The 23840-nt window shown below is 56.4% G+C and overlaps 7 protein-coding genes across 7 annotated transcripts; 4 read left to right on the top strand and 3 right to left on the bottom strand.

The window, feature by feature from the left end:
• Positions 1-702: 702 nt before the first annotated feature.
• V2A60_006900 (dihydrolipoyllysine-residue acetyltransferase) lies at positions 703-2169 on the top strand (the record flags this gene model as incomplete). Its single annotated transcript, XM_083258190.1, has 2 exons — positions 703-1020; positions 1108-2169. 2 exons carry the CDS (start codon positions 703-705, stop codon positions 2167-2169), a joined length of 1380 nt encoding a protein of 459 aa, XP_083114316.1.
• A 1295-nt stretch (positions 2170-3464) lies between these two features.
• V2A60_006899 (uncharacterized protein) lies at positions 3465-6445 on the top strand (the record flags this gene model as incomplete). The annotated part of the gene is made up of 2 exons (XM_083258189.1): positions 3465-4241; positions 4355-6445. 2 exons carry the CDS (start codon positions 3465-3467, stop codon positions 6443-6445), a joined length of 2868 nt encoding a protein of 955 aa, XP_083114315.1.
• Positions 6446-6952: 507 nt separating this feature from the next.
• V2A60_006898 (uncharacterized protein) lies at positions 6953-7369 on the top strand (the record flags this gene model as incomplete). Its single annotated transcript, XM_083258188.1, has 1 exon — positions 6953-7369. One exon carries the CDS (start codon positions 6953-6955, stop codon positions 7367-7369), a length of 417 nt encoding a protein of 138 aa, XP_083114314.1.
• A 1348-nt stretch (positions 7370-8717) lies between these two features.
• Positions 8718-9068, top strand: V2A60_006897 (uncharacterized protein; the record flags this gene model as incomplete). Its single annotated transcript, XM_083258187.1, has 1 exon — positions 8718-9068. The coding sequence occupies one exon, from the start codon at positions 8718-8720 to the stop codon at positions 9066-9068; it is 351 nt and encodes a 116-aa protein (XP_083114313.1).
• Positions 9069-9449: 381 nt separating this feature from the next.
• Positions 9450-11279, bottom strand: V2A60_006896 (uncharacterized protein; the record flags this gene model as incomplete). The annotated part of the gene is made up of 1 exon (XM_083258186.1): positions 9450-11279. One exon carries the CDS (start codon positions 11277-11279, stop codon positions 9450-9452), a length of 1830 nt encoding a protein of 609 aa, XP_083114312.1.
• A 2459-nt stretch (positions 11280-13738) lies between these two features.
• V2A60_006895 (uncharacterized protein) lies at positions 13739-14647 on the bottom strand (the record flags this gene model as incomplete). Its single annotated transcript, XM_083258185.1, has 1 exon — positions 13739-14647. The coding sequence occupies one exon, from the start codon at positions 14645-14647 to the stop codon at positions 13739-13741; it is 909 nt and encodes a 302-aa protein (XP_083114311.1).
• A 5875-nt stretch (positions 14648-20522) lies between these two features.
• Positions 20523-23558, bottom strand: V2A60_006894 (ATP-binding protein; the record flags this gene model as incomplete). Its single annotated transcript, XM_083258184.1, has 1 exon — positions 20523-23558. The coding sequence occupies one exon, from the start codon at positions 23556-23558 to the stop codon at positions 20523-20525; it is 3036 nt and encodes a 1011-aa protein (XP_083114310.1).
• Between the last annotated feature and the right edge of the window lie 282 nt (positions 23559-23840).

Here is a 23840-nt window from a genome sequence, read left to right as displayed (position 1 = left end):
TACAGCCTGACGCCCAGGGCCTGTAATCTGTAAAGGCACCACCAAGGGCACCACCCACGGAGCCACTCAACATGCAGGAAACCCATGCTTCAATGGGTCTCTCAGGGATTAGGTAAGAACCCCCCTCCTGTCAGTCTGTTGGCCTCTGCTTGACTGCCTGTTTGCCCGTCTGCGTTAGCTCTCTGGGTTAGGTGCAACATTTCTCGCGCGAGAACGGCCCACTGGTCCCTCCCGATATGCCTGTAGACGGGATTATGCACTGTCCGAAGTCGCTCCTAGCTCGCAGCCACCCAACAGGGGCTTCCAGTTGGCTCTGAATGCTGGCAGAGTCCGCTGAGAGTCCGCTGAGGCACCGCTGAGCGCCGGCACCCGTCCGTCGCTCTAGTCCCTAAGCAGACTAGCCCCTAAGCTCCCGCTAGCGACACCAGCTCAACGCAAAAACTGGACTTCCAACCCCAAGGCATTTTGATTCTCTTTCGAGCCTCCTTGCCAACAATTCCCGCGAGCGCGACGCCTGCATTCTTTGTCCCTTTGCTCATATACCGTGATCCTGCATTGATTCGGCCGCCAATTGGTATCGTTGCACGTCCTATCGAGCACCTACCGTCGTCTCTGTCCAACCCGCTCGCCCCTTGGTCTCGTTCCCTTGAGTCTCACCACCCAGCAGCTCTCCGTTGCGAGCCATTTTCACACACACCCACCATGCTCAGCGCCGCTCTCCGGAGGCGAGTCCTCGCCCCTACGCACACTGCCCTGCGCAATGGCTTCGCCGCCCACGTCGTCCGCTGCTATGCCTCGTTCCCCGACCACCAGGTCATCAAGATGCCTGCCCTGTCCCCGACCATGCAGGCTGGTAACCTAGGTGCCTGGCAGAAGAAGCCCGGCGACACGATCGGCCCCGGCGAGGTCCTCGTCGAGATTGAGACGGACAAGGCCCAGATGGACTTTGAGTTCCAGGAGGACGGCGTCATTGCCAAGATCCTCAAGGAGGCTGGCGAGAAGGATGTCGCCGTCGGCACAGTAAGCACCTCACCTCACCTCGCCCCGTCGACCGATGCCCCGTGGTCGCCTCTGCCCGTTGTTGGGTTGCTGCTAACAAAGTCATAGCCCATCGCCGTCCTTGTCGAGGAGGGTACCGATATCGCTGCCTTCGAAAAATTCACACTCGAGGATGCTGGTGGCAACGCCAAGCCCGCCGCTCCCAAGGAGGAGAGCAAGTCGGACGCCCCGGCCCCCGCCGAGTCGAGCTCCCCGGCCCCCGAGCCCGAGCAGTATGCCTCGTCCGGCCAGAAGCTGCAGACTGCTCTTGACCGCAGCGCCAACGCTAGCCCTGCTGCCGTCCGACTTGCCCGAGAGAACGGCGTCAGCATCGACAGCCTCAAGGGCACCGGCAAGAATGGTCAGATCACCGAGGAGGACGTGAAGAAGGCCGGAAGCGCCGCCCCCGCCGCCGCGGCTCCCGGTGCCGCCTACGAGGATCTCCCCGTCAGCGGTATGCGCAAGGTGATTGCCAGCCGCCTCCAGGAGTCTGTTCAGAGCAACCCTCACTTCTTCGTGACGAGCTCCCTGTCCGTGTCCAAGCTGCTCAAGCTTCGTCAGGCCCTCAACAGCTCTTCCGAGGGCAAGTACAAGCTGTCCGTCAACGACTTTTTGATCAAGGCCATTGCGGTTGCCTCCAAGAAGGTCCCTGCCGTCAACGCCAGCTGGCGTGGCGAGTCGATCCGTCAGTTCAACTCTGTTGACGTGTCGGTCGCCGTCTCGACCCCCTCGGGCCTCATCACGCCCATCGTGACTGGGGTCGAGGGCCGTGGTCTCGAGTCCATCTCGAGCAAGGTCAAGGAACTGGCCAAGAAGGCGCGCGACAACAAGCTCAAGCCGGAGGAGTACCAGGGCGGTACCATCTCCATCTCCAACATGGGCATGAACAACGCCGTGGACCACTTCACCGCCGTCATCAACCCCCCGCAGGCTGCCATCCTCGCCGTCGGCACCACCAAGAAGGTCGCTGTTCCCGTCCAGAACGAGGACGGCTCGGCCGGTGTTGCTTGGGAAGAGCAGATTACCGTGACTGCCAGCTTCGACCACAAGGTCGTTGACGGTGCTGTGGGCGCCGAATGGATTCGCGAGCTCAAAAAGGTGATTGAGAACCCTCTCGAGCTCCTTCTCTAAGCTTCCACCTGCAAGGGAAGTAGGTCTTTGGCCCAAACGCGATTGGATGATACCATGGGAGGCAGCTTTATAGACAGAAAAACAAAGGGAATGGTGGTCAGCAGTAGGCTGACTGGCACGACTGGTGCGAGACGAGTAGTTTTCTGTGGTGGGGTTTGATAGCTCTCGGGGCTCATGCAACAATTACTACTGGGCTGATGAGCCTGTGTACAATGACAACTTTGATTAATGCTGTATTTCAGAAGAGGGCAAAGAGTACATGGCTTGTGACTGCTGCGGCTTGACTGCTGCGGCTTGACTGTTGTTTTGCCTTTGACATGGGATACAGAAATATTTTCTTTTTTTTTTCTTTGTTGTTAACCGTTAGATTTACAAAGATGTTTTATTCATGAAGCCATTGAGCATTTCCCACTCGCGGCAATGGAAAAGATGGAGGGAAAACAACGTGATTGAGTCGCAAGTGACAAGTGGCGCGACAGACGGGCCGTATCCTTGTCGCGGGTTGAGTCAGGTAACAGACTTGGGCCCTGAAGGTTTTGAATTTTTACCTTGATCAGTAACAAGCAAAAGAAATGTCCCTCATCTTGATCCGCTCCTGCTTTTGATACTCTCTACAACGTCCAGCTCGTCATTTGCTTCCATGTCATTTTTCCTTTGGTTCTATTCCAGAATTCAGCTCGCTCTTTTCAAGCGACTCCGGCTCGGCTTTATCAGCGGAGCCCCTAGGTGTGCCGACGACCAGTAGGTACGCTAACTACCTTGGGTACCTAGCTCATCCGTCTCGGTGAATTCAAAACGACTTTCCAAACGCCAGTCAAGACACATCCCAGGGCCGCGCAAGCAACCTCAGTCGCTGTAGGTTTTTGATTTTTTTTTTTTTTTTTTGCTCCTTTTTCCCCTTTTTTTTCTGTTACCGTCTCATAAAAATAAAAAAAAACCGGCCCCCGCGACAAGCGGCATTCAGCATACGATCCAAGCCGCGGCGTACCCGAAGAGGCAGTACAGACGCTACAGCCAATCGTAACAACGCCCAGTCACGCCGTTGCTTGTTCCCGCCAAGCGCTCGCATTTCCACCGGGGAAGGGAAGGGGAGTGGGAGGGGAATATACATTAAGAAAGCCCCCCATCTTTGCCTCGCTGTTTTCTCGTGCTTTCTTTTTTTTAAAAAAAAAAATCTCACGGTCTTTTGATATTTGCTTCCACTTTCCAGCCCCGAGGGGGAGAAGACCGAAAATAATAATAATAATCATCCTAAAGCAGCAAAGGCCTATGCCGCGCCTCAACCACCAGCACAGATGACCGAGATGGTTCAACAGGCCGAACCGCCGCGGCCAGCGGCCAGCACCACCACCACCACCACCACCGCCATTCCCACCACCGAGACCCCCAGCAAGAAGCGGCGCCGGCCGCCGCTGTCCTGCGAGCAGTGTCGCAGGCGCAAGATCAAATGCGACCGCACGTTTCCCTGCGGCCACTGCGTCAAGGCCAACGCCGGATCCTGCACGTACGCGCCCGCGCACACGCCGAAACCCCGACGCAAGGCTCTCCTTGCCGGCGCCGGCGGCGCCGGCGGCTCCAGGCCGACCTCGGCGCGGTCCCCGGGAGCAGCCGCCGGGTCGGTGTCGCTGCGACCGACCAGCGCGGCAGCAGCGCCGGTACCAGCGCCCGTCAGCATCCGGCCCACGGCGAGAGCTACCCAGATCCAGACCCCCGATTCGGAGGAGTACCACCGCGCGAGCGTGTGGCAGCCGCTGCGGCCGTCGTCTTCGTCGGCGGCGGCGGTGGCGGGCCGCTCGGTGAGCCGCGCGGCATCGCAGCAGGTGGACATGAGGCCGTCGTCGTCTACAGCAGCGACGACCACGACGTCGACGACGACGGCAAACTACAGACAGGACGGAGAGGGCGGCGCAGAAGACACACAGCAGCCGGGGCACGGCGCGACTCTAGCTCCCAGTGTCGAGGCAAGCAGGCCCCGCGAGCGGCATCGGAGCGAGTACACGCCTCCGCCAAAGGGGAGTACATCAAAGGGACGGTATTTTGGCCAGAGCCACTGGATGAATATCGCAGCTTCGGTCAGTACTTTTTGCTTGTTTTTTTTTTTCCTCTCGTGCATTTACTATTCATTTCCCCTTTCCACGTCCACGAAAACAAGTTGTAAATTCTAACAACACTCGTATCAACTTAGTTCCCTGTTGAGCTATCGATGCTGAAAAACCAAGAGACGACGCAAGGCGAGCTCTTTCAGGTCCTGTACCAGTGCAAGATTCTCTGCCAAAAGATCAAGACGAGCCGGCTGCAGCCCATGTCGTCGCTCGACATTGGCCGGAGCATGCTGCCGCGCGAGGTGTGCGACGACCTCGTGGAGGCCTACCTGCGCACGTACGAGGGCGTGCACCGGGTGCTGCACATACCGTCGTTTCGGCGAGAGTACGCCGCGTACTGGGCGGACCGGTCCGACGGCGGCAGCGGCGGCGCAAGCGGCGCGAACGGCGCGAACGGCGCGAACGAGGCCTTTGTCGTGCTGGTGCAGCTGTGCATGGTGCTGGGCTCGTCGGTGCGGGACCGGACGGCGGCGCTCAAGGCGGCGACGACGCGCTGGATCTACGAAGCGCACATGTGGCTCATCCTGCCGCCCGAAAAGGGCCGGATGACGCTGACGGGCATCCAGGTGCAGTGCCTGCTCACCCTGGCCAAGATGACGTGCGGCGTCTCGGCCGACCTGACGTGGACCATGGCCGGCGCCCTGCTGCGCACCGCCATGTACATGGGCCTCCACCGCGACCCGAGCCGGCTGAGCGACATGACCGTCTACAAGGCCGAGATGCGCCGCCGCCTCTGGGCCACCGTCCTCGAGCTCAACCTGCAGTACTCGTTCGAGGCCGGCGGCATGCCCCTCATCGCCTGCGACGACTACGACACCCTGCCCCCGGCCGACCTCGACGACGATGACCTCGACGACCGCCCGGACGACCTGGCGACGCGCCGCACCGCCGCCAGCCCCGTCGCCACCCACATGTCGGTGCCGCTCGAGGTCTTTCGCTCCTTTCCCGTCCGCCTCGCCCTCCTGCAGTACATCAACGACTTTCGCGCCACCATTGACTACGACAAGACGCTCCGGCTCAACTCGGAGCTGACCAAGGCGTGCCGCTCCTTTACACAGACGATTGGCGCCCTGACCCGGCAGCAGAGCAGCACCTCTTCCGCCTCTTCTTCTTCCTCTTCCTCTTCTTCCTCCTCGTCGTCGTCGTCGTCATCATCATCGCCACCCGCAACACTCAACCCCAGATCGACAGCATCTACCCTCCGCATCCTTCCCTTTCACATTTCCCTCGCCGAGATGACCCTGTACCGGTGCTTCCACGCGCTGCACTTTCCCGTCCTTTTTACCGCCTTTGACGATCCGCGCTTCTACTTTTCCCGTAAAATGTGTCTTGACGGCGCGCTCAAGATTGCCGATCTCCTCGGCTTCTCGCAGTCGTCGTCGTCGACGTCATCGTTGTCATCGTCGTCCCACCACGATCATGACATGACACGCAGCCCTCCATCCCCACAGAGCGACTTTGAGCGTCTCGCCATCCACGGGACGGGCATGTTCAAAAACATACCCGTGCAGGCGGCGTGCATCATCGCGCTGGAGCTCATCCACGACAAGAGCGGCGGGGGCCGGTCGGGAGGGTTCGGGGCGGCGCTGCCGACGACGGCGGCGGGCCACGCGGCGCTGCGGGCGTGCCTCGACAGCGCGCTGGCGTGGACGCTGGACCGGATGCGCGCCGGCGAGGTGACGGCCAAGGGCCACTGCTTCCTGTCGGCGTGCGTGGCGCACACCGAGGCCCTCGACCGCGGCATGGACAAGACGGCCACCATGGCGCTGCTAGTGTCGCGCGCCACCGAGGCGGCCCGCGTCGACCTCGCCCTGCTCAAGGAGGTTGCGCGGGAGAGCGGCGTGCCGGTCGTCGACGCCGACGCCGCGACGCAGCAGAACGCGCAGCACTCCCAGCAGCAACAGCAGCAGCAGCAACAGCAGCAGCTGGGCCTGGGCCTGGGCCAGGTGGGAGGAGTGGGAGGGGCAGGAGGAGCAGGAGGCGGAGGCGGCGGTGGACCTGCCGACGAGGCTGCTGCCGTCGAGGCCCTCGCCGGGAGCTGGGACAGCGGCAGCTGGGCATGGGACGAGAGCGACGACTGGATGTGGGGAGGGCCGTGGTCGCAGCTCAACGTGCCGATGCCGTTGGACGATGTGCACCAGTTCTTCCAGACGCCCGTCGGCTACCCGCGGTAGTTGACCGGATGACATGCCACTGACATGCCACACACCCCGACCAGCCCGAGCCGTTGTACATTGGTTTGTATTATAGCCCGCAATATAGTAATAACAAGTGGCGAGAGTTGTCTTGTTACCTCGACCCCTCTCCGGGCGCTGCTCGATGCCAAGAAAGCAGTTGATGATGCCGATCTACCCGAGACTTGTTTGCCCAGTGTTCGCCTATTTTGCTGTCGCATATCGGAAAATACAGGGGGGGAACCAATGTTACGTCCAATTAAGAAAAAAAAAGTGCTCCAGTTGTCAGCCTCTTTGCTGCACCTGTGCTGCACCTGTGCTGCAGGGCATGTGGAGTTTTTCTTGTGTCTCGAACCATCGTACGTTGCCTGGTCCAAGATGAGGACGGCACATATACCGGACTTCGCGCCCCCTCCCCACCTCTCCTGAAGACCAGTTGCGCAGACATCTTCATCTTCTTTGCTCATCGTCTGATCAAGAACTTGTCATCACCGCATGCTTACCATGATGAGGGCCATTTATTCCGCAAAACAGCTTCTGGGTGTCATTGCGGTTCTTGCCGCCACCGCCGCGACGGGAGCGCAGGCCCATACGATCCCGACGCCGTCCCCGAGCGGCGGCGGCGGCGGCGCCGAGGTGGAGGAGGAGGGCAAGGCGAGCCGCTGCACGACGACGCTCAGCGTCACGCAGACCATGTTTCCCTGGCCGCCGTACTGGCCGCAGTGCGTGTTTGACGGCACCGCGCGCGCGTACCCGTCGACGGTGACGGCGACGACGTCGGTCGACTGCCACGGGTGCGACCGCGTCCGCGTCCAGGTCGTGCCCGTCGTCTACTGCCCTTATATGCACATCACGGCGTCGGCGAGCGAGACGACGGCCCGCACCGTGCACGAGACTGTGTGCCTGGCGACGCCGGTGCCGTGAATGGGCGAGAAAGGGGGGTATTATGTGTGTGCTACTACGAGAGAGATGGGGAGATGGAGACGGACAGAGGGAGAGAGAGAGACAGACAGACAGACAGACAGACTCGAGGCAGAACCGAAGCTGCCCGTCCAAAAGCAGTGAGTGGGCACGTTGCCGACCGTTTACCCGTTGGAATGGGAAGCGGAGCGATGAAGGGATCCGGAATGCAGACAGGCACCGAAAAAGAAAATATATTACTACGTACCATGCATCAAACTCCAAGAAACTAGAAAAGACCCCTCTTGTTGCCGGCATGTATAGACCACGGTAGTGCTGGCCGGTATTAGCCTGCGTAGCTTCGAGACAAGTCTCGGAAGTACGGCCGATCGCGTACATTGACCGCGGTGGGCTTGCTTGGCAAAGCTCGGCTAGAAATGGATCATGGATGGCGTAGAAAAGGGCAATCAGGGGAACGAGTTCCGGTCAAATCGAACAAGGAGCAAGAGCGCGACAGGAAGGGGAAAAAAAAGTGCCCGAAATTTTCTGATTACTGCATGCATCATGCATGATGCATGATGCATGCTGCACGCTGCACGTCGATATTCAACACCCAGCTAGGCTTACAATATTCCTCTTTTTTTTTGTACTCTTGACTCTCTCTCTCTCTCTCTCTTTTTTTTTTTTTTTTTTTTGCTCACGCCACAAGTCAGTCTATCCACTCGATTGCCGCAGAGCCTCCTCGTTGCTCGTAAACATGCATGCAAGCCTCATCCATTCACAAACGGCACCACCAACCGTAGTGGGATGAGGAAAGGAGCCCAGCAACGAGTAAAAATTTTCCGCATATATTGATTTTTTTCTTCTTTTTCACAGGTGAAAGAAGGAAAGCAACAAAGATGAAAGAAAAATTTGCCTCGTCCGTTCAATGCCGCGTAAAGCCGTCAAGTCCGTTGTGATTAGACTTTTGGTGTGGTTTTGAAGCGTATAAATATCTGCTTCAACGACGACAACTTGAGAAGAAAAGAAATACTACCAACAAAACCATCAATTCATTCTACTCTACCAAGACCCGTTCTTCAATCTCTTGAAACAACTCCTTGTCTCTTTTTCTTAAAAAAGATAGAACACGCTTTGTTTACTTGATCGCTTAATCCCTGCAACAAGTCGAATCTCTGCGCCTTGTCTCACTGTCTAACCGAAACATTCCAAGACATCCGACCCCAACATTCCACGTTTACAGAAAAGACAGTGTCCTCGAACCCTACTTTCTGCATCCTCCTTCTCTCTTGCATCTCCAAAGCTTGATAAGCCAAAACTTGGTTCTTTGTCTCTCCCCGTCCAAAGAACAAAACCCCCAAAACCAGCAAAGATGTCGCCCGTTATGCAGACCATCCTCGCCTTGCTCGCCGTCGCCACCAGCACGGCCTCGGCCAAGCCCGTCGTCGCCGCCGCCGCCGAGGAAGCTCCGGCTTCGACGACGGCCTGCGTCTACACCGAGAACCGCTGGCCGGGCTACACCTGGGGCCCGACCTCGACCACCTGGACCTCGACCGTCACCGCCACCAACACGGTCGACTGCGGCGGCTGCGACTCGGCCGAGTACCATGACCAGTACATGGGCCCGGGTCCCGTCGTCTTCTTCACCACCACCGTCACGGCCGAGACGGCCTCGACCACCACCGTCATGGAGTGCGGCGCCACGCCCACCGACGCTGCCTAAAAGAGTTTGCGCACCATGTTTGGAAAATGACTACGAGATGTCGATAGGACAGGTTTAATTTGCAAACCGGAAAAGGGGGAAAAGGTCAAAAGGAAGATCATGAGCAAAACGATTAATGCGCGTTGCGGGGTTCAGAAATGTACAAATCGAAAAGCATACCTGTTACAAAACACCAAGTGGTAAAGTAGGCTTAGTTGAATATATTACAACCATAATCCTATAACAACTATGCCGAGTTCGAATGATACCTTTTAAAGAAGAAGAAAACGCCATACTTATGCCGAGTTCGAATCCTTTGCCATGCAGCCAGCTAGTAATTCATGTCTCTTCCTCATTGCTCGAGTACAGGTGTATCGCATCATCTAGTTCATTACACCATCGTTATAAAGATGAATGCTCTGCCCCCTCTCGCTGTCCTTCTTTTCCTTCTTCTTTCTTCTGCAAACTCCCCTCTCCGTCCTGCCCGCCAACCCAGCCCGCCGGTGGCGCCGCGCTCTTGGCGAGCAGGTTGCGCGTCACGTCGACGCAGTAGATGGCCGGCCCGCGCTCGTCGTCGGAGCGCCTTCCGGCCTCGACCCACGTGCGCATGTGCGCGCGAATCTCCTTGTTCGAGGTAACGGTGACGATGCCGCTCCGCCAGCCGTGCATGTAGGTGCTGAGCTTGGAGCTCTTGAGGAGGCCGCGGCGCACAATGTCGAGCGCCACGGGCGGCAGCGCGGCCGCCGCCCCGTCGGTCCCGTCGTTGTGGTTACCGTCGCCCTCGACTAGGCGCCGCACCAGCGTCTCGTCCCACCTCTCGCCATCGGCCCCGAGCGGGGGCACCTCGACGGGGAACTGCATGTCGGCGGGCAGGGGTCGCTCCGAGAGGGCGTTGAAGCGGTTGCGGAGAGCGGCAGCATGTGAAGCCGCGTCGCCGCCGCCGCTACCACCAGCACACTCAGCTTCGTAGTACGGCACGAGAAGGCGGCCGCGCTCGCGTTCCGTGGCGGTCCCGACCGTGGTCAGCATCTCGTGAAAGTGCTCCGCGGCCTCGCGCGTGCAGACGAGGCGGCGCCCCCGGAGGAGCGGGTAGAGGGTCGGGGCCATGACGCCGCCCGGGCGGGCGTTCTCCTCCTCGATCTGGGCGCGGGTGGTGCGCGACTGCCACGGCCGCGGCGCGAGGCGCAGGTGGGTCAGGTCCGAGATGAGGTCGACGAGGACCGTGTGCTCGAGGTTGAGCGTGCCGGTGAGCGGCACCTGCACGCTGCCGGTGCCGACGAGGCGGCCGAGGACGTCGGCGAGCGAGGACGGCGCGGGCCCCGTCAGGAACGCGCCGGCGGCGTCCTCGACGACGAGGTCGACGCCCGAGTCGAGGCGCGGCAGCTGGTCCAGCAGCACGTCAACGTCTGGGTGCGCGCCGCGGGCCAGGTTCGGCAGCACCAGGCGCACGGCGGGGATGCGGTACTCGTGGCGGTTGAGGCGCGCGGCGGCGACGAGGCGGCGGACCTGCCGCACAAAGGGCATGTCGGCCCACTCGTCGGGGTCGGCCGCGTCGCCGGGCCCGTACGCGCCCCAGGACCAGCCCGAGTCGGCCATCTGCCGGGCGAGGCGGTCCGCGGCGATCCAGCGCACGTCGACCCAGCGCGCGCCCCGGTCGACGACGGCCACCTCCGTCTTGGCCTGCTCCTTGATGACGCGGTGCAGCTGCGCCCGTTCCCGGTCCGTCTGCGGGCCGCGCTCGAGGACCGCCGCGCGCCGCACCTCGCGCGCCGAGCCGTGAAACGTCCGCTTCACGGCGACGAGGTCGGCGCAGCGCCGCAGCGCCTGCCAGCGCGTGGTGCTGTGGTAGCATCCCGTGGTGCGCGGCTCGAGCCGCCTCCAGAGCTCGTCCAGGTGAGCGCCTTCCCCCCCGGGGTCCGCGGCACCGGTCGCATTAGGCGGCGACGCGGGAGACGCCATTGGCTGCTGCTGCTGCTGCTTCTGCTGCTGCAGCTCCTGGAGAATGGTCTCAATGGCATGCACATCGTCCTTGAGGTCTCTCACAAAGGAAATGAGGCCAGTGGCGTGGATCGACTTGACTTTCGGCGCGAGGGCGGCGAGTAGCGCCTCGAGCTCCGGGATGCAGGGCCGGGCGGCGTCGAGCTGAGCCGTGGCCAGCTCGACAATCTTGTCCCGACGGGACACATGGCCCTCGTCACCGTGGTGGTCCCGGCAGCCAAGGCTGTCGTTCATTGTACAGGTTGAGTCGCCGTTGCGTGTCTTGTCCCAGCCATGCCCAGCTTGGGCGCACAATAACGGGCGCGGGCGCACGGGACAGGTGGTTGTCGGTAATGATTTCGCTTGTCCGACTATACGGCTGATCTGTTTACTTTACGGGAACGTGTCCTGGTTGCCCGGGAAAGGAGATTGCCAAGCCAAAATTACGCTTTGGTCCAGGTTTTTGACCAGGAGGCGCCTCCGTTTACATGGAGCTCGTGAAAATTTGCCTGTTTGGGGCACGCTACCCTACAGCAAATTGTGGTGCAGCCGTCGCAGACTACAATCACGACGTCTCTGTACCTAGAGCGGTAGCAATTTTGGCTATGCCGGGTCGACGTCCTTTGTATGAACGGAAAGATGGAGAATTCAAGGCAAGTTTTGTTGCAGGAGGAAAATGTGCATGTGCGAATAGCGGTGCTGGCACAGTGACAGACACAAGGCTGCTTGGCCAACAGCTACATGTCACGGCAACCGATTAAAGCAAGAACAGCGAAATGACGCATTCAACATCCTCCATCCACAGAAGGAGAAGAGGAAGAATAAGTTAAGCATGGAGTAGGTCGAAACTAGATGGGTATTTCCCCCGTTAAGGGTGAGCCCGGAGCGAGCTTCATTTTCCCTTGGGCAATCATTTCATTTTTCCTGCTTCAGTGATGGCCCACGAAACTGACGACACTAGAGTCGTGTACATCAATACCGGCGATGAACAAGGTGCCGATACTACACTAGAGTAAAACGCCAGACGATTCACCATCGTCTCTTTTTGCCAACCCTTTACCGAACGGGGACCAATTGCTGCATGACCTTCCTGTCGAAGACCGAATCATACGCCTCCTGAACAAGGCCGTCGTTGCCTGCTCGGACGAGGACTACGACGATCTGATCAATGAGGCGCTAGACATTGTTCTTTCTCCTCGGACAGATCCTGATTCTTTCAAGCAGCACCGCCATTGCGCCAGCCACCATTCTACAGCTCGAGATTTTCAGTCTCTATTGTATCCCGAGTCGCATGATTTCCGCATCCAGACGGATGGTCAGAAGGGCGGGAGGACGAGCAGCTCGCCGAAACGGTAGGAGGTGATGATGAGCAGGCTGTTGGAAGAATTGTGCAGTTCCTTGGGTGTATGAAGAGCATGCATCAGCGAACTGGAACCGAGTTCGGCTTGACGGCGTTTGTGTGTGTGAGTCGAGCATTTTTGGAGCTCTTTTTTTTAATTCTTGATTCTTTGTTGTTCCAGAAGTGTCCTTTCTTTCTTTTCTTCCTTTCTTTTTTTTGCAAGAAGTTTATTAAGAGTATACTTGCAACCTCTTTATACGCCCATCTGTAAAGAGAGGTTCCCCGACGTAGTTCTTTATAGTTTGGAAACTGTTTTCTTCCCTCAAGGCCATTGAGTTTCCAAGAGATGACGACTACTAGTGTAAGAATGTCTGAAAGAGTGGATATAAACAAAGGGAGAAAAACAGAACATTTTCATGAATAGAATAGAATGAATATAAAAAAAATAGACTAGATGAAAACTGGCCACTTCGTCAACCTTGCACCTGATAACATGGCGAAAAAAAAAGGGCAGTCTCCTAGAACTCGTCATATATTGATTACTCATTCTCATTCTTCGTGCCCAACTTTGCTTTCTTTGTTCACGACTGCTTCAACCCCCCCCCCCCCCTGCCGCCTCCGCCCGGTTCTTCACCCCCATTTTGCTCCATCCCTTGCCCAATCTCGTTTTTCGTTTTATTTTTCCCCATCAGTTGCTGGCGTGTTCGTTTTGGGACGGGGGGCAATGTCTCACAATTGGGCTCGTTATGGCAACGCATTCCAATGTGGGCTGGCGCGCCCCCACTCTAGCACAATATCAAAACACGGGCGGTGCCAAGAAAAGCCAAGTAGATTTTACAGAGTCGGAAAGAAAAAAAAAAAATGCAAAAATGAAGATCCGACGTATAGATCATCACCTCCATCTGACGGGTAGATGAGCGTAAAAGGCCTAAGCCAAGACATATCACACACGTCTTTCATGGTACGATGAGTAGTGTAAAAAAGAATGTTTGTAAGTGTAGCAAAAAAATATGTATCCAAGAACTAGGTGTGCAGTCTCTACCAACAGCAGCAAGTAGTAGACCAGGTAGGTATCCGTGTGCAAGAAGAACCCGGGTGCCTGTGCAAACACCCATCACGATCCGTGAAGAAAAAAAAAACACGTATAGATGCTCCCAAAAAAAAGCCAGCGAAGGTTATAAAAAAAAAGAACGTTGCCAACGCACCCAACGCCACTAGGACGTCTCTGCCAAGAACAGCCACCACCCTTCTCAAAACTGAAAGCAGAGAGGAAAAAGGGGCCCTATCAGGTCAAGATCCAGCCTCGAGATATCTGAAAACACAAGAAATTGCTCACCGGCAAACACTTGTCTGAGGTACGCAAAAAGAAAAGTATTTACTGAAAGTCAACCTTGACAGTCATGTGCAGGGGACCCTTGGGGATGTTGGCGCCGATGCCGTCCTCGTCCTCCATGCCATGGAGATAAGCGTTGTCACCGCGGCCGCCATTGTAGACGGTGGAGCAAATGTCATTGCCGCAGACTTTGAGACCGGGGATAGGCATCCCATTAACGCCGGCGACGATGGCGGAGGCGTCGAAACCGGACCACTGCTGGTTGGACTCGTTGGCGACGTCAGCCTCGACCCAAGTACCGGCGAACTGGCCAATCTGGGTCAGAGGAACCTCGTTGGCACCGCAAGTGCAGCCAATCTGGGAGTTGCCCTCGAGGGCAACGCAGGCCTTGCCGCCGACGGGTAGGGTGAAATTAAGGGCCTGCTTGCCGTTGAAGAAACCATCGATGAGGCCGGTCGGACCAATCTTGTTCCAGCACACGCAGGCCTGCTCGGAGCCGCCCATGTTGTCAAAGGTCATGGTGTAGTCGTACTCGGAGGCGGTGCTGGGGTCAACCTGTTGCATGTTGCAGCCGTACTGTCCGTTACTGCCCGTGTTACCGGCATAGGCAATCTGAGCTACGGTGGCGCGCTTCTTGACGCCGGTACAGAAGGGCTTGGCGCCGCCACCAGACGAGGGGGAGCTGGAGGCGTCGACGCTGGCAGCCGTCTTGACGGCCGGGGGGGCCTGGGCCGGGACCGCGGGAACCGAGGCGACGGAGGTGACAGCGGGCGGAGGAGCGGGCGCGGCGGCGGAAGGCTCAGGAGCAGCGACGACAACGGGAGCGGGCTTCTTGGCGTAGACAAACTCGCGGTTCTGGACGGAGCGGTGGGCGTTGTGGTGAGCGCGGTGGCTAGGGTGGGCAGAGACGCCCATGGCAGCAGCCAGGACAACGGCAGCAGAGAACTTCATGGCGTCTGGATTCGTTGTTGAGGTAAAATAGTTGACAAGAGGCTTTTAATCTTCCGGATTGGATCGGGAGCGATTGAATGTGCTTGTGTATAGAGAACGAGGATCAAGTTGCTTTTTTGTTGTTTGGCGCTTAAGGACCGGTATTCGCAGAATACTCGACAAGGGGGCGACCAAATCAAAACGACGATTGAGTTTTCAAGGAGTGTGATGCGTGAGCGACAAGCGCGTCAACGAGCAGATATAGGGAACGTCGGGGGGAGGGGGAGAGGTTGGTTTGTTAAGGAATGAATTTGACTTGGTGAAGGAGAGGAGGAAGGGAGGAGGGAATAAAAAGGAGCGTGGAGAGGGAGATTGGGCGTTATTAAGGTGAGAGAGCAGGGGTGGTGGGCGATTGATGTGGGCGGGAGAGGTCTACGGCATAAAAAAAAAAGGGGGGGGGGGGGGGTTCGGGTCCGGACTGGGTGGACGGTCGCAATGAAACTTTTGGAACGGCGCAGACAACGCGACTAGAGCTGGTACCTGCACGACAGAGCGGAAGCACTAGGCAGCCAGGGTTTGGGTATGCGCTGGCGACAAGTAAGTACCACTTAAGCAATGCAGGGCAGGCACGGGCAGGTACCTACCTAAGTACGAAGGTACTCTATAGGTACCCAGTAACTGGGTACAAAGTAGTTGGCACCCACGAGTCAAGGTACTGAGAGGGAGGTACCAGGGGCCACCAGCATGTCATTTTAAGCATTACGGCCACACAATGGCGCATCCATCTGCCCGGTTAAAAATACCTATATGCATTGGGCGACAGACGCTGAAGGTACTTTGGTAAAGATGGAGCGGTCGAGAAGGTTGGCACCTACTGGGTACTTATGCGTACCTAGGTGTGGGTGTGCCTGGGCGGGTGGTCAAACGTGCAAACAGGGCAAGTTCAGGAGGGGGGGGGCCAAACAAACAGGGAGAAAAAAAAAAGGTTCAAATGGCCCAGGGGGATAGGCAGAGGGTCAGGCCCGCCAGGCACAAAAGCGCCGCTATTGGCTGGGTTCACTAGTGGAGTTGGCGGGCAGCAACGCGCTATAGTGGGGTCACTCAAGACGAATAATGGGGGCCGGAGGGGGCGCCTTCATGCCCTCCTCCACCTGGAGCGAAAGAATGAAGACTGGTCCCAAAGCACTCAAAGTACTCAGCATTCGGTACAAAGATGCACACGAGTAGGAATTCCAAGAGGCTTTCTCTTTTTCCAAAAAAAAAAAAAAAAGGGTAATCCACTGCTGCTACACTGGATCCAATGCGCATGAGAGAAGCATTGGGCAAGATAGACGGACCTAGGGTTTTCCGCAGCGGGCGGTCCACAGGCGTACAAGCCACTATAACCATTATGAAGATGGGCACGTAAGTACTTGGTACTAGGTAGTACCTACTACCTGCTTGACCTATCTGCCACTGGCGGCGCAACACATGACAGGTACCACCTCAGACAAACTGCAGACCGATGCGCTGGCAAATCTGCTGTACATGCGCCGTTCATTCGCCGTTCATGCGCCATTCATGCGCTGGGCCTCCCCTGCGACTGTCCAAGACCGGTACTTCTTTACTTACCTTGTTACCCAAGGCAGCCAGCCAGCTTTAGAAGGAGGAGGGGGGGGGGGCGCAAGAGTCTTGGAGAACATTGTCTAGAACCGCCCATCACTGGAGAAGAGTGACACCGAAACGAGGCATTTTTCTTCTTCTTTTCTTCTCTCTTCTTCCTTCTTTGAAAACGTGCAGATCCGATCCCATTGTTTTGTATCACTATGCGCTCGGGGGCGGACAGCGGGTGGGGGAGCCTCGCACATCTAAGCTTTGGCTGAGTAACCCATTCTTCCCTGGGCGTACGCGCGCTAAGTACCAGACACATCCGGTTTCATTCTAGACGCTGGGGGACAAAAAGAAAAAAGAGCCCGACTTTGAAAAAAAAAAAGACCTATCGCGAAACAAGTGATTCTCACCAGTCAAAAGACTATTTTTTTTCTTGTTTGGTCTCAGTAGGCGCCCGCGCAACAACAACAGCAACAACAACGCCGGCTCCCTCTACCCGTCCAGTCGGCCAACTTTCATCTCATAAATAGCCAGGTACTGACCTATCTGTACTGATAAGAGCACAGAGCACAGAGTTACAGACTACTTACAGCGTACAAGCACACGCGTTGGCCCCCATTGTCTTGTGCGCTGGTCGTGGCACGGTGGCGGAAACCGGCAAAGTCACCATTCTTGGGAATCCATCTCACCGTCAACCCAAACGGATCCAAGAAAAACCCCCCCCCCCCCCCCCCCCCCTCTCCGTCCATACCCTTTTTTTTTCTTTGCCCTTGCCCTTGCCAATCAACATTTTCTCCGTCCCAAGAAGAGAAAAATTCCGAGCCAACGTTATACTGGTACCATTACTTACCGAGTACTTTTCAGTACAATCTGGACCCAAAAAAGAACGGTGGGCTGTTGCTGACGCGTGCCTGGCACGTGACTCACCGACCGTTCTAGACCACGTCTATCACGGAGCTCTATAATCCACTTTCAGTCCCACCTTCTCTGCTTCACTGCTCCGTTTTTGCTCATGGTTAGTCTTGAAAGAACAGAGGGGGAGGAAGGCAACGATGTACTCTGTAAGTTACTGAGTAAGTAGTAGAGAGGACGAAGAGGAAGAAAAAAAGAGGAAGAAAAAAAGAGGAAGAAAAAGCGCACAAAGATTGTCACACAGCGCCATGCTATGGCAAAGGGATCCAACTAGGTCTTTTACACATGTACCATTTACCAACACAGAGCCCCCCCCCCCCCCCCCCTCCTTCTACGCTCTCCGCTCTCCTTCTCCTCTCCGTCGCAAATCTTGCCTGCCGTCACATGCCTCCCAACGTTCGAGACGGAGTTCGCTCACAACTGCCGGTAACAAACAACGTTTGTTAACTGGTGAGGCCCAACTTGGCGGGCGTGCTCGAGTCAATGAAGAACGCTTTTTGCGTGATTTTTTTTTTTTGCCATTGTCTGCATTGTGCAAAGCATCACTTGTATCCCTCTCATGTGTCATGTGAATCCACCCAAGTAGAGGAGGGGATTTTTGCAGAATTTTTGCAGAATTTTCTTCTTTGCCTCCCTCCTCCTCCTCCTCCTTCTCTTCTTCTTCTGTTATGCAAAGTCCATTCTCAACTTGGCTTGAGTCAAAGGATGAGTACTGAGTACTTTGCGTGATTTTTGTTTTTTCTTCTTCTTTCCCTTTTGGGTGTGATTTTCAATGTCTGCATTACACAAAGCATCAATGCATCTTTCCATTTGTCATGTGCATGGTTTCCCAGATAAAGCAATCTTGACTCTGTAACAAAGTTTTTGTTTGGTAGATTTTGTTTCATCTCATTTATGCAAGTCACTCTTCAACTTGGCTCGAGTCAATGACCAAGTAAGTAAGTACTTGGCGTGACTCTTTGGCTCCAGGTCTGTACAATGTATTCAAGCATCTTGCCACTCTCACTTTGATCATTCTGCTCGGGAAACAAGCCACCTTGACTCCATATTTTGTCCCTGCTTCTTCTTCTTCTTTTCTGTTCTGTTCTGCTATTTGCCACTGATTTATGCTAGTCGTTTCTAAACTTGTGGAATCTCGCCGTCTCCCCTGCCCGAGCCACCCAACATGCGTCAAGAAAGAAAGCCAAGCCAAATAACAAAAGTTCAATGTTTTTTCTACTTGGCTTTGAATAAGACGAGTCAACAAGCGTTGGCACAAAATTGTCCAACTAGTTCTCTCTTGCTCTCCTTTGTATCGTGACTCAAACTCCCTTCCCTCCCTCCCTTCTTTTGGCGTCCAATATGACAACCCACGTTTCCTTGTATGTACAGTACAGACACACTCACTTGGTTGTTGCTGAATATTCAAGAAACACCAACTGACCCAATGGCTGGATGGAAAGCTACAAAGAAAGAAAAACATAAACCGAAGCTTGGTTGACTCAGTCTTCAAAGTACATGCTTGGTTCTACACCGAGTATAGTCACCATCCCCGGTTCCTCATGAGCTACTGAACTGTCTTGATCAAACCCATGTGGAAAACCGGCTTTCATCCCTTGCAAATTTATTTGCGGTCAATATTGGCACTGAAAAGATCCTCGTGGCAATACGTACCTCCCGAGACACGCGCATTCAAGGCAAGTATCTTCTCTTTCCAGTCTCATATCCTAGACGGTGGTGGCCAGGTGGTCGGCTTCATATCGAACCACCTTTGCGCTCGGTCGGACAGCTTTCCCCAGCGTATAACAGCCCGCTCCCGGTCGTACTTTTTCCGCAGCTCTTCATCCCCCTGCCTCTTTCATTCCGCCCTGGCAATATCGGAACGAGATTGCATTGTTATACACCTGTACTCTGTAGAGGCCAGTCGTTTCCACAGGCAGGCTGGCAGGCAGGCAGGCAGCCCCGCGCTTCCGTTCAAAACGTTTGCCCACACTCGAGGAACATCTCTATACCCCTTGCTCTTTTCGCGCCGCGCGCCAAAGGAGATCTTCCCTCTGTCCGTATTCAACAAGGGCAGAATCCGCATTGGAAGCCAATTACGCAACTCATCAAAACGTACATGCACATGTCGGACCCCCCTTCGACGTTACCAAGAGGTCAGACTCTGCCGTAGCCAACGACTTGCCCTCTTGCTTTTTGCATCATCAAGTCATTCACCCCCGTCGATAGGCTGTGCAAGGCCTGCTTAACTAGTTTGGTTACTACCAGTACTGAGTACTGCCGCCTCTTGATGGCGTCTCCACTGTCCGTTCCCTTCAACCCGGCTCCCCGGCGCCGACATGCCGGTGCGGTTTCAGAATACGGGCCGCCCACCAGCCGCCACGATTCCTCTCCATGCCGCTCGGCGCTTGCGCGTTGCTCGCTGCTGAAGCGGACGCGTCATCCAGTAGTTAACTACTGAGTACGGGGTACTCCGTAATGGGATCCCTTTTCTTCATGTGCGGGGGGGTGAGGGAAAGCGGAGGAGCCCTTGCCGTATATTCAGCCACCAGGCAACCGGGATATTGAGTAAATGCCCGATAATGCCATCCGATAAGTTAGGCGACTCGGTTTTTTTTTTGGTTTTTCTCATTTCCCGAATGTGACAAACGTATAATTCTGGAGCCTCTATAATACAACTCCCCCTAGGGTAGGTAAGTCTGCACCGAGCAGGGATTCTTGCCTGAAATTTGTTCGTATTTTTTCCTAGGACAAACGGCGCCCCCTGGTCGGTTCAAGCCCGCTAGCCTCGTACGCCTCGCAGCGCATCGACCGGGACAAGTTTTTGATGGACGATCTAATTATTTTTTTTAAGAAAAAGTGCTAAGCCACAGGAGAAAGCATGGGTTGCCTCTAAAAAAAGAAGACAAAGACAGCACTGCCCGCAAATTCCTTGGTTTTTGTGCTTGCGTGACCAAGGATACCTGTCAGTCGCTCCATTGGCACGGGCTCGGGACGGTACGATACGGGTGGCTAGTAGCAAGGGATCTCCTATAGAATCAGATCAGGATTGCGTATACTTATCCATTGTTGTCTTTCTGCCCCTTTACCATCAAGATTTTGCTATTGATCCAATCTACTTCCTCTCCTCCTCCTCCTCCTCCTCCTCCTCCTCCTCTTCGTTTTTGATATACCTCGATGAAGTACCATGTTAGAGGCTTTCCTACTAAATACGAATCACTCTACTCAGACTTAAAGGAGAAGGAGAAAACAGAGGGGAGGTGCAACATTGTGCATGCAAATAAAGTCATATATATTCGTAACACTGATATGAGAGAGTCGTTAATACACACGTGAACCCATCTACCAACGCACACACACACACACACACACACACACACACACACACACGCACGCACACGCTGTCAAAATTGGTTTAAAAGTAGCTCCTCATCGCGTCCTCGTAGCCCGTGCCGCCCTTCAAGTCCCTACTGAAGCGCGCGTGCACCTCGAGGACCTGCAGCAGGTGGCGCATGCCGAGCGTCTCGTCCTTGCTCATGGCGAGGTCCTGGGCCGAGGAGACAATGTTCTTGATCTCGCGGCCGTTGAGGTCCTGGCGCACGAGGCGGCCGAGGTCGTCGTCGGAGAGGGGGTCGACGGGGACGGTGCCGAGCGCGCGGACGCGGTCCAGGAACATGCCAAAGATCTTGCGCTTGGCCTTGCCGTCGAGATTGTCGTAGCGCAGCGCAATGTGGATGCGCGACTGGAAGGCCTCGTCAAACGTCTCGACGCGGTTCGTCGTCAGAAACAGGATGCCCTGAAAGTACTCGAGCTGCCGCAGGAAGATGCTGACGAGGGCGTTGCGGTGCACGTCGGACATGTTGCGCTTCTCGAGGAAGACGTCGGCCTCGTCGAGCAGCAGCACCGCGCCCCAGGCGTGGCAGATGTCGAGGACGCGCTGCAGCTCGGCCTCGAGGTAGCGCGAGTCGGTGCCCAGCTCCCCGGCCGACACCATGTACAGCGGGCACTGCAGCAGCTCGCTGATGCCCTCAGCCGTCAGCGTCTTGCCGGTGCCGGGCGCGCCGTGCAGCACCGTCACCAGGCCCTTGCCCTTGCCCTGGATCACGTCGTCAATGGTCCGCGACGCGTTGCTGCGCCGCGACGTCACCAGCGCCTTGATCAGGTCCTTGGTCTCGGGCTCCAGCACCAGCGAGTCCCACGCCTGGTCGTTCCACTTGACCTCGCTCACGTTGGCCACCTTGAACTCGAGCCACTGCTTCTCCGCAAACGCAAAGCCCAGCACCACTGGCGACGCCAGGATGTAGTCTTCGTCCGTCAGCGCACGCGGCAGTGCGTTGTCGTTGTCGCCGCCGCCACTGCTGCTGCTGCTCTCCGACGTCTTGCCCTTTCCGTCGGTGTCAACGCCGGAGGACGAGGGCGTGGCTTTGCCGCACGAATCCGACGATTCTCCCTTGGCCGTGGACGAGGCGTGAGGCGACTGCTCGCCGCCGTCCTTGTATACGGTCGTGAGAGCCTCGAGCTGCCCGTTGTCGCTGTTGTAGGCGTCGGAGCCGCACGAGTTGTAGTCGGAATCGGAGTCGTCGTCCGACATGCAGCCGCCGCCGCCGCCTGGCGGGAGGGAGCCGTGCGCCGTGTTTCCGAGCGGTGACAAGAGGTAGTTGGGGTTGATGCGGCGAAACGTCTTGGCGTCCACCATCATGCGGCTGTGCTGCACGTTGAACTTGACGACGCCGTGCTTCTTGCTCTTGAGGTACGCCATGCCCGAGTAGCTCTTGTAGTGCACGCCGCGCAGCTCGACAAACTTCTTGCCGCGCTCGATGAGCCGCTTCCGCAGGCCCTCCTCGTCGCGGTGAAACTTGAGCGGGTAGCACGGCAGGCTGGTAATCCTGCGCGCGCCGCGGAATGCGCCAATCTCCTCGGCCATGTTCCCGTACCCAAAGTTCTTGCCGTCGTACTCAAAGTACTTGCCGTCAATGTGGAAGAACTCGCCCTTTTGCATGTTGACGTGACGCTCGACGCTCTCGACACGGAACACGCGGGGCTCGTCTTGGTTGCCAAAAGTTGTGGTGTAAACCAGCGACTTGGGTTTCCAAAGAGCCCAGAGGAGCTCAAAGGTGATGAGGCCGTTGCGCAGGAGCGAATCAACCTGGCGCTTGATATCGGCGTAGTCCTTTCGTAGGTACTTGAGCAGCACCTTGAGATGTGCAATCTTTAGATCAAGCTTCTTGGCATTCTTTGCCCTCTCTCGCTTCGAGTCTCCGGCTGGCTTGACAGTCTTCAAGTGTTTGTAATGCACGCGCAAGTCATCAAAGTAGAGAAACAGGAAGTCGGGATCGAGTTTGGGAATCTCTTCCACAAAAGTCACGCCCTTGACCTCTCCAATCGTCTCTTTAAGACACTCTCGCAAGAGTTTGCTTCGAATGTCGACAAATGTCTGTCGATACCTGCCCTGGGTGTCGAATGTTCTCCGAACGAGAAAGATGTTGTCGTCATCTTCCTCGTCTTGTGATTGTGCGTCAGTTGTATCTCGGATCTTGAAGCAGAGCGCAGCAGAGTCCCATACAAAGTCGACGCGTCGAAAAGATGGCCTGCCGTCCTTTTTGGCGCGGGACTTGTCCTTTTTCTCTTCTTCAATTTCCACAGCGATCCCACGTCGAAACGCACGGCGTAAGCGGGGGGGAGGAGGGGTGTCTTGCTGGGGCGGCGGAGGCGGCGGAGGCGACGACGCGGTAGTCGGTGCAGGGACTGGGTTATGTGGTTGAGCAGTCTGTGGATGGAGGAAAGGGCTGAAAGCATATTGGTTGAAACTCTGCATCGGAAACATGACGGGACTGGGAGCAAAGGGGCCGACCATGGCGGGCTGCATGGCCACTTGCTGCTGCAGCTGTTGAATTTGTCGACGAAGTTGCTGCACCTCCTTGTCCGTTTCGCTTCCGCTGTGGCCATCATCGCGAGTCACGCGAACCTCAACCTCGCGGTCCGAGTCGGAGGAAGAGTCTGAGCTGAGAGCCGAGTCGCTGTCGTCTCTGGAGCGTCGCTTGTAGCGCCTGGAGGTGCCTCTGGACGACTTGGACAGCTTCCCGGAGCCGACTCTGCGTATGCGACGGCGACGGGCATTCCTTTTGGATCTCTTGTCGGCGGATGAGTTGTCAGACAGATCAGATTCATCGCTGCTCATATTATCGTCATCGTCGCTGGAATCAGACTCTTGACGGGCAGCTCGCCGCCGAGACTTGTTGTCTTTTCGGTGGCTCTTGCATTCTTGCGACTTTTCCTTGCGGCGGTCGGCATTCTTGACCTTTTTCTCGGCAGTGGTCTCGTTTACCTGAGCGGCGGGCTCCGTCTCCTGCGGTGGCGGTGACGGTGACGGACTCGTCTGAGGCGGGAGGGGAGTCGCTTCGGCGGCCTTGGTATCCTCTATCGACCGTGCCGAGTTGCTCTGCTGCTCCATTTTGGCGGAGGAACCTCTGACACCGAGGGAGGTTATGGAGATTGATGGGAGCAAGTCGTGGTTTTGATAGGTACGCCTGGGTCGGCCATGTATTGAGGGGTGTGAAATCAAGGGAATTGGCACTGTGCGATACTATAGGCACTGATGTTTGATCGTTGTATAACTCTCTAGGCAAACGACGGGACGTGGATTTGAGGGAGCTGAGGGGTGAAGAGGGAGTGAAGAGAAGATGAAAGGGAAAGGGCAAGAGTCGCGAGTGGCTGCACACATGGATATTTATTC

Source organism: Cordyceps javanica, chromosome 4, assembly GCF_051103115.1.
Source record: "Cordyceps javanica chromosome 4, complete sequence".
NCBI classification, from domain to species: domain Eukaryota; kingdom Fungi; phylum Ascomycota; class Sordariomycetes; order Hypocreales; family Cordycipitaceae; genus Cordyceps; species Cordyceps javanica.
This window is presented reverse-complemented; position numbering and strand designations above follow the sequence as displayed.